Source organism: Gobio gobio (genome assembly GCF_949357685.1).
Source record: "Gobio gobio genome assembly, chromosome: 8".
Lineage (NCBI taxonomy): Eukaryota > Metazoa > Chordata > Actinopteri > Cypriniformes > Gobionidae > Gobio > Gobio gobio.
The window spans coordinates 49,623,389-49,633,458 of NC_137114.1; the positions used below are offsets into that span (position 1 = coordinate 49,623,389).

A 10,070-nucleotide genomic window follows, 5' to 3' on the forward strand; every position below is an offset into this window, starting at 1 on the left:
CAGCGGGTTGCCTTAGCCCATTGATTTGAACAGACCCACGAAAGGCGCGCTATGATTGGACGCCGGACAGCGTATTGTGGCATGGGGACGTAATGACGTACCATTAATCAAGCTATGTTCTGTAACATGTAAAACGGGAACACATTCTAAAAGCAACTCATGCAAACGCCTTAATCAGAATATTGTCTTATTCAGAGCAAGGTCAATAATTAGATTACTGCTGTCCATGTAAATGTAGTCATTGACTCAATTTACAATTATACTAGCCCTTTATTTAGACTAAAACCCTTCTCATTGATTTGGTGTTTTGAGCAACGTTTGCACACCCTGTCAAGATATGCCACTAATGTAGACACATATTGCAGTATTAAGGCTAACGATCGTTAATTTAAACGAAGGTCAATCATGGGAATTTGTATAAATTGACATCCATATTAGATGCAAATAAGAGCTGCAAAAATAAGAAAATCTAGGAATATGAGAAATGCACAGAATCTTGTATGGCAGTTCTCATTCACATTTTGACCGTATTAACAAGAAAATGACAGAACTATCTGTTGGCTCATCATAGATCTGATATTTGATAGACACATGAGCTCTTGTTTTCTGTTATTAAATCAGGGTTCACTTGAATCTTCACATTTAACCTCCTTGAATTGATTCCAACTACTTAATATGTTTATTTCAGACCCGATGGAAGTGAAAGAGCAAAGACAAGAATTGGAGTGAAATTTCAAAGGTGATGATCCTCTAGTTTGTTTCAGTCTGTCGACACCAATAAAATGTGCTTAATGTGCCAATTTTCAGAAGATCTCAGACATCACCATAATGAATGAGGTGAAAACAGGGAACTTTTAGCTTTTCAGCAGCTCATTTAAACATTATTGCCTGTACTTTTTAAATGCAGATTGAATCAAGACACAGTGATCACAGTTCACACCTGCAGTGAAGCCCCTCCCACAACAATTCACCAATAAATACTGGGACTATTCACATCATCCTACAAGAGAAGGACAAACTCCAGGTGTAGCAGCTGAAATCTGTGTGACTGTTAAAGATGGAGTTTATTAAAGAGGAGATTGAAGACATGAGTTATCCAGAACCATCCAGAATAAAACATGAAGATACTGAGGAACAAACAGGTTGGTGTCCATTCTTGATTCTTCATTGTTGACTGCTTTGGTAGATGTGAAATAATAAGCAGTAAATGGATGATAAATGATAGAGAAATGCATCTATGATCTTAACCTTGTATATAGCAATTGTCAAACACATTTTAACAAGTGAATGACATAACCCTTACAAAAAAGTTTATTCAAGTGTGCTATTAGTATACTTTAAATTAAAAATTAGAAAGTATACTTTCAGTCTACTTTTTATGTACTTCTTAAAAATATACTTAAAATTGCGCTCAAATAAACTTGACTTATACTGACAGAAAGGTCTAAGTATATTTGGCATATTCTTGTACTCAATCGTTTGATCATGATATACTTAAAGTAGTTAGTTAAAGTATAGTTAATTAAAGGGATAGTTCACCCAAAAATGAAAATTCTGAGCCCATTAAATATATGTGAAATATTGTCTTGCTCAACAACTTGTGTTGTTTTGAAAATATAGATTTTTAAAGAAAACATATGTTCCTAGTTCTGAGTATCCACTGGTAATGCACATAGGGATTTACCTTCAAATTTATCTGGACACTTGCCCAAACTCCTGTTATAATAAATTACGCTGTTATGCTGCACATCAAAAGCTCTTACTGTATTTATATCGATATTGTGTTTGCTGTTAGTTGTGGGGTAAGCTTGTGAGAGAAAACGCGTTGCAATGCCAAGATCACTGCAATCACGCGATCAACACACTGGTGGTCTAAAAGATCTGAAAGTATTGCTAATCAACACTTTTACTATTTGTTAATCTCGACAGAGATTTAAAAAAAAAAAAAAAACTGCAGTGGGCATTTACACTGAAGCCTTACAGCAGACACGCCTCTTCAAACAGAGAATTTAAAAAAAGCCTTTTATTTATAAATTATGACAATTTATAATGTAAAAATAATACTAACAATATAATTACACCCCAGGAAACATTAGAAAATAACTTTAAGTATACTTAATGAAATTAACTTTCGTAAGGTAGACCTCTGGCACATGAAAGATCTGATACCTGATCTCTGTTGCTTTCTGCTATAGACCCTTTTTCAGTTAGTAAACATTTTGATGTTTTTTTTGTGGGCGGAGCTTAGCTGGAGGCAGAACGATTCCCTTGATCGCTTCACTAACGCTAGCCAGCAAGTATTTTTTATAAACAATGACTTAAGTAATTTTATTTGAATATGTAAGGTCACTCTCTGTCCGGGACCGTTACTGATATTTAAAAAAGTTAACCTTAACGGACGGAACCAGATTGACCGACCAGTCAATTTTTTAAAATGTATTTGCCGATATTAGTAATGATATTTATATACAGGTTTATTTAAAATTTCAAACATTTTTATCAAATTCACATTAAATATCCAAATTTCTTAGTTTAGGCTACTTCATGGTGAAAACATGAATGCGCATAGTTTAGATCGTTAGCTGCCTATAACTGTGTGTTAATGGACACGTATAAGACTTAAAATACACAGATTTAACAGATGAGTTGTGTGTCGTACAATCCGAAGTTCTGCCTAGCCAGCGCCTGGCACACACACTCACTCCAGTCCGCTCATTTTATTGCGTTTAACCACAGCTGTCGTAGTTTTTTTTTTTGTCTGGCAGTAGTAGCAAGTGTGCAGTAAAATTTCAATTTGGAGCCTGTACTGTAAAGATTTTGAGCTCCAACTCTGCTGGTTTGTATTGGCCGCCTCCAGTTTTTCCTTTGTTTTGCCTCAAGCTAACTCCGTGACGTAATTGGGACGTCGACGCAAAAAGGGTCTATTAAATCAGGGTTTACTTGAACTGATTCTAACTTGATGTGTATTTTAGACCAGGTGGAAGTGAAACAGCAAAGACAAGAACTGAATAAAGAGGAGGAGGAGCATCATAACTTTAAAACTCAAAGAACAAAAGCCAAAAAGCTGCACACCTGCACTCAGTGTGGAAAGAGTTTCACAGTCAAAGGACACTTGACCAGACACATGAGAATTCACACTGGAGAGAAGCCGTATACATGCACTCAGTGTGGAAAGAGTTTCACATATTCACCTGATCTCAAGAATCATCTGCGCATTCACTCTGGAGAAAAACCATTTAACTGTGATCAGTGTGGTAAAGAGTTTATTTCATCATCACAGCTAAAACAACACCTGACAGTTCATTCAGATGAGAAGCCTCATGTGTGTTCTCTCTGTGGAAAGAGATTTTCATGGCTGCACAGTTTTAAACTGCACCAGAAAACACATGATGAAGTGAGAGAGTATATGTGTTGTGACTGTGGGAAGAGCTTTACTACAGTTGGCCAACTGACACAGCACCAAAGAATTCATACTGGAGAAAAACCTTTAAAAATGCTCATATTGTGACAAGAGTTTCACTTGGTCTGGACACTTGAAAGTACATGAGCGAGTTCATACTGGAGAGAAGTCGTACCACTGTACTCAGTGTGAGAAGAGTTTCACCCAATCAAGTCATCTAGTGACTCATATTAAAAAGCATTGTTCTGAGTCACAGTGAATGAAAAAACAATCACAGAGAAAAAAACAACAATCAGTTATTTGTCAGTAGTGAATAAATTATTTTTCAGTGGATTTATTTTACAATATGTGGATATTACTTTCATAGGAATAATGATATAAATCATTATATTATTGTAATAATTGTTTGGCATCTTAAAACACCAGTGTCAATGTAATGTAGACTGAGACAGTATATCGCAAATAAAAAGATATTTGAGTCATCTTTAATGTCCAAGGCTGCATTTCCCAAAACCTTCTTAACTCTACATTGTTCTTATGTTATACCTTAAGCTGTACCTTAATTTTAAAGCAGCACTAGGTAGGTTTTGCTCTCGGGGTCCCCCTACAGTTGGGAAACAGTATTGTCCTCTACTACTGTCGAAAACTCTGTCATCCTACATCAGGGGATGCATCGCACGTGCATTTGTTGACATGACAACCATGATAGTCCTGAACACTGCAGCAGGAGTTCACATGCAGGTGTTCTGCTTGCGTCGCGTCTTCATCCCAGGTACAGTGGCATATGTTTCAGCATGTCTTATGAATATAATTTCATGGGTTTTATTTTTTTCAAACGCCAAATGATCGCGATGCTCACGTTTACAAGCCAGCGTCATTATAGTAGCCTAGTCTATTGGTTACCGTTTTATGGAATCTATATGATACTTCAATTAAATGTTTGAGTGGTAGGTAATAACCATATATCGTCAATATTATAATATTAAGCTACCTGCAAATTTGAAAAATCGATTTGCATTATAGCTTGAGGCAAGACAAATAAACAAATATCACAGACATGTTAGGTATCCTAAAATATGATTTTGTACGTCTTATGTATTTACTTGCAAGAATGTAGCCCCTCCTCCTTCAGCTCACGCCAACGAGCAAACGCTGGCCCAATGTTGATCCTCGTCCTGCCTTTAATCCCATCACTCTCTCGTTTCCTCTTTTTGCTTTCCTCCGACAAAACCTTTGCTTTCTTATTTTTCTGTGCTGCTTCGGCCATGACTATAACATCCGGCAAACAAACGATAGTTGGGCTCGCACGTCCGAATTTAAGGAAGTGGGGGTGGTGGTGGAAGTGACTATATGCCGTAAAGCAGTCGAATTTTGTATTTCTTTTTGTTCTCGGGTTACTACCCGAAACCCGAAGTTTAAAAGTACGATTAAAAACGATACAGACCCCGTCAGGCTATGGCAGACGTGTCATTCAACCTATTGTAAGTCGATGTATCATCACAAGAGTCTTGAAAATATATTATGAATGTTGAAAAGTTACCTAGTGCTGCTTTAATATGTGTTTCCCGACACGTGCTAAGTTAATAATGCCTTCTGTAAGTCATTCTTTTATAAGGTTGGTCTGGACCATGGGTTTTTATGCGCAGTGACTTGGGATATTTAAGGACCTAAGTGTCAGGGTTGGTGAAGGGAAAGGAGCGAGGACTCAATGATGCAGGTGAAAATGGGCTTTTAATGATAATAAAAAATAAAACAAAAAACAAGACAAAACAAAACTACCCCGAGGGGGAAAAACAAGACTTGACTTGAGCTTGGCTTGACTTGACTTGACGGGAGCAGGGAAACATGAGGTACATTCGACGACGATTCAGCACTGGACTGCAAACACAAGGAGATTAAATAGGGAACAAACAAAAGAGGGTAACGAGGGAAGACAGGTGGGGCAAATGAACCAATAATCAGGAAACAAGGTGGGCGGGGTTAGACAATGGACACGAGCACATGGCACAAAGAAACACTTAACAAGACATGTGCTCACACCAAACATGACATGAACATGCAGCTAATGAGAACTCACCAGCTGCATGTTCACACAAAACATGACAACATGACGTAGCACGTAGCCAGTGAAAAACACCAACCACGTGCTACACAACATAAGACAAAACATGAAAGCACACGGCCGATGTAAACATGAACCGTGTGCTACACAGAACACAACACAGACAGAAGAGCACACGCTCACATGACAAAACAAACACGCGGAGCATGAATGTCCGAATCCCAACACAAAACTGAAACCCAAACTAGACCGAAGTGCTGGGATCCGAACACCACGCCCGCACACAAAACACAAGGACAGAAGAGCACGCAGCTTGAGCATGCTCAAAGCTGCGCGCTCACACAAGACTAGACAAACAATACAGGAGTGTCAGGGCTCTGTCACAAAACCATGAATAAACTAGACAGAAGTGACAGAACCCTGACACTAAGGGCAGAGGGACATCGGTGAAGAAATTGAAATTGCAAAATGGTCCAGTATCTTGGCCAGGTGTGGCAAGTATAAAAGAGCAGCAAGGGGGGAAGTTTACACAATATAAGATTCTTCATAGATATTATCAGGATGACTCTACAGGATGAAAGTGACAAAGGAGAATTTATGTTGTAAAAGCCAGCTGGAAATAGGTACCTTTCTACACTGTATTTGGGTATGTAGTCTTGTGAAACCATTTTGGAGACAAGTTATGGATACTATAAGTAGCTGGTATGGCTCCAAAATATCTTTAACCCCTAAATTATGCCTATTAGGTGACCGGTCCCAAATACCAAATGTTTAAAAAAAAAAAAAATTTTTTAAAAGTATTTATCTGTAAAATACTCATACGGACTAACCTATCTGGGTAGTAACAACATATGGCAGTCTCTGGGGTGGTTCCAACCTGGTTCTAGGGGGGAAAGAACACCGCCAGAGACGCCAGAGCGGGCTCTGTCAAGGGAAAGACACGGGGCTAGCCGAGTAGGGTAGCAGGTACCGTGAAAATACACATACGGGGTCACCGTGAGGGAACCGCTACATATGGACCCAGCCTAAAACACACGTTCCACAAGCATACGGGTGCAGGCCTGGCGTCAGACGGCCGCCACGTCTGACACCGAAGGGGTGACGGAGGAGCTCGACAGGGTTCACCATTTCTGGGGAACACAACTGGAGAAAAAAAATAATGCACGTATCCGGCCATAGGCGGGAGTGGCGTAGCAAGCCGACACAGGAACAGGCACTTTGCGTCTACCGGCTGTTGGAGGCGAGTACACGGGAAGAAACCGGCTCCACACGGAGGCTATAGAATCTAGCGAACGTGTTAGATGTCGCCCAGCCCGCAGCTCTACAGATGTCTGTCAGCGCCCAGGAGGAGGCAACACTCCTTGTGGAGTGGGCTCGCAACCCGAACGGGCAAGGCACGTCTTGCGATTGGTACTCTAAGACGATAGCCCCCACTATCCGTTGGGCTAACCTCTGCTTGGAGACAGCCTTTCCCTTCTGCTGGCCTCCGTAACAGACGAAGAGCTGCTCTGAGGTCCTAAAGCTTTGTGTCCGGTCAACGTAAGCGCGAAGAGCACGGACGGGACATAACAAAGCCAGGGCTGGGTCTGCCTCCTCCGAGGGCAGCGCTTTCAGGTTCACCACCTGGTCCCGAAAGGGAGTGGTAGGAACCTTGGGCACGTATCCGGGCCGGGGTCTCAGGATGACGTGAGAGTTACCGGGCCCGAATACTAGGCACGATTCGTTGACCGAAAGCGCATGCAGGTACCCCACCCTCTTGATTGAGGCCAATGCAGTCAGGAGTACCGTCTTCATAGACAGGATTTTTAACTCAACGGACTGCAAAGGCTCAAAAGGAGGGCCCTGAAGTGCCCTGAGCACCAGGGCTAAGTCCCAAGAGGGTATAGGATAGGATGAGGAGGATTGTCAAAGCAGTCAGGTGGTTCACTACAGGAGTAAACCAGTGTGTTTGCTTTAGAAGTCATTTTCACGTGACTAGTGACGTAATGATACAAGCTCCAGAGCAGTGGTTCGGAGCGTCGGTGTCACACGTAACATCACTAGCTCCATCGTCCTGTTCACCCAGTCACCTGCAATCAAGAAGTACAGTATTACCCATTGACTTTACCATTCCGCTGGACTCTCTCTTCTGCTACTCACCTCATCTGCTCACTGCCTGGTTCTTTTTAATAAACTCTGTTTACCCCTGCCATCAGTTCTCTGTGTCACCTCTGTTTGTAACAGAAGACCGGACCAACACCACACAGCACCAGGATGAGCCCCCCGGGTACAATGTTCGCTGGTCCTGGAGATGCAGCTGCACCTGTACCCACACGATCGCGCCAAGGTGGCATTCATCACTTTGCAGCTATCTGGTAAAGCGGTCCGTTGGGCAGAATCTCTGTGGTCCAATAACAATCCTGTTATTCAGACCCTCACCAGTTTAATCGCACACTTCAAGGAAGTGTTTGGAAAACCCTCCTGGGACTCGTCTATTGGTGAGCAGCTTTTTCATTTGAAACAAGGATCTCTGTCTGTAAATGAGTATGCCCTCCAGTTTAGAACCCTCGCTGCTGCCAGTGGTTGGAACGAGCAATCCCTGATAACAACCTACTGACAGGGTCTGGATCCTCGGGTGCGGCTGCATCTCGCTGTATACGAGGATACCATCGGGCTTGAACGTTTCATCCAACTCTCCATCCGCTTCACCACCTGTATGCAGTCGTGTATCGAAGAACACCAGGGCCAGCCATCATTTACTCCCTTCCTCCACCGACCAGACTATGTCAGCCCTCCAGAACCAGCCAACGAGGCTATGCAGCTGGAGAATTCCCGACTGACAGCTGTTGAGCGGCAGAGATGGCTGACCCAGAGTATATGTCTGTATTGCGGTACTCCGGGGCATTACATTTCCGAATGCCCCGTCCGTCCTCCACATCCCATGGTGAGTGCTATCATTCCATCCCTACGTAAAATGCAACCACTCACCACTACTGTAAACCTTACTGCGCCAGTATATCCCTTCCAGTTACTGCCCTCCTCGACTCTGGGCCAGCCGACAACTTCATCTCGGGCACCCTCTGCCGCCAGCTGAAGCTCTGCACGACTGCCACTCCGACCATCTAGATCCAATCGATAACTGGAAGGCCACTCAGTTGGAAACAGGTCAGTCGCTCCGTGGGCCCCATCGGCATTCAAGTTGGAATCCTCCATATGGAACGTCAACATCTGCTGGTTCTGGAGGAATCCACCACTGACATCATCCTAGGGCGCCCATGGTTGGAGCAGCATAGCCCCGTCATCTCCTGGAAGACAGGAGAGGTACTGAAGTGGGGCAATAGCTGCTTCCCAGACTGTTTTCCCTCTCCACCGGTACGTCAAACTCCTCGTCCCCAAGATCTCCCAGTCTGCGCCATGTCCATCAAGAGTCCGGTAGAGAGATGTTCAGTGGATGTCCCTTCATGATACGCCCACTTCAACGTCTTCTGCCCCCAGTGGGCTTCCAAGCTGCCTCCCCATCGGCCATGGGACTGTGCCATTGTGGTATATGAAGCTGCCTGAAGTGTACATATGAAGTAGACTCGCTCCCTCTGTCATAATCGAGGGAGCAAGGGTCTGTCCATATAAACTTCCCTCATCCACTTCACAAAGTGGAACGCACTTCAAAATGGCGGCGGGGATTCCCCTGAGGGGAAGTGCTTAGGGAAGTTCGCAAGTGCGGGTCTAAAACTGGAGTGGAACGCAGCACAGGACGAGAGAGTCAGTCAGGTAAGTCTCTACCGATGCAATATATTTTCGACCACAGGTTTATTTCATGGCGCTGTTTTGCCTTTTCCGTGGAGCAGCATTTGAACAGCGAAGTGTCATCTGTCAATCATTCTCTGTAGGATGGAGGAATATTGTTTACATTTACTTAAAAGTTCACACTGTTTTGTTTTATGCAACGCAACTTGCTGAAAAATTACACTGATTTATTTAACTAAATCATGTTTATTTAACTAAATGTAACTGTCCTATTCAGTGGCGGCTGGTCAATAGAGGGCGCTGGGGCGCCGCCCCCATCAAAATTCCAGAAATATACATGTATACAAAAATTATATAAAAGTGAAATAAAAATAAAATAGTTTACTCATACGACGTGCTGGCTGTTAGTAAGAGCCTCAGCATAATAAAAACTGGCTTTGATCGGTTAACTATTTTATATGTTCTTCAATATGTTTCATGCGGTTTCATGGGCGAGGGATGCCGGGAGGGACAAATGGACGTCTAGCTGAGTACAAAAATCTACGGGCAGCATGTGACCTGAAGCTGGTCTCTAATTGGTTTCTTAAAGATCCTCCTCCGGATGCAGGTCGCTGCGTCCCTGGCGAATCAGAATTGGATGCGTGTTATTTTATCCAATCTGATTGGTTCTCGTCACCTATCATTCAACTTTACGCTCTTGGCCACTAAAGCGAAAGTGCGCGGGCGACATCGTCACTCCGACTCCGCCAAAACCTTGTTAGGATGATCACTTTCGTAGTGATGGCAGCAGTTAAACCAAATTATTTCACAAGGCGTTCGTTGGAAGAAAAAATAGGATAAAGGATCCCGAACCGGACCAATGCGATTTACAAATCCAGCAGCAGG

At 42.9% G+C, this 10,070-nt stretch overlaps 1 protein-coding gene across 1 annotated transcript in view; it reads right to left on the reverse strand.

Annotated features, from left to right (window-relative positions):
- LOC307130405 (zinc finger BED domain-containing protein 5-like) overlaps positions 1 to 8,654 on the reverse strand; it is a gene marked incomplete at both ends in the record, with an annotated part of 28,443 nt that extends 19,789 nt beyond the window's left edge. The window contains one exon of the mRNA XM_079823367.1: positions 8,448 to 8,654. Within this exon, the coding sequence (XP_079679493.1) occupies positions 8,448 to 8,654 (207 nt within the window). The remainder of the gene's footprint in view (positions 1 to 8,447) is intronic.
- Positions 8,655 to 10,070: the final 1,416 nt, after the last annotated feature.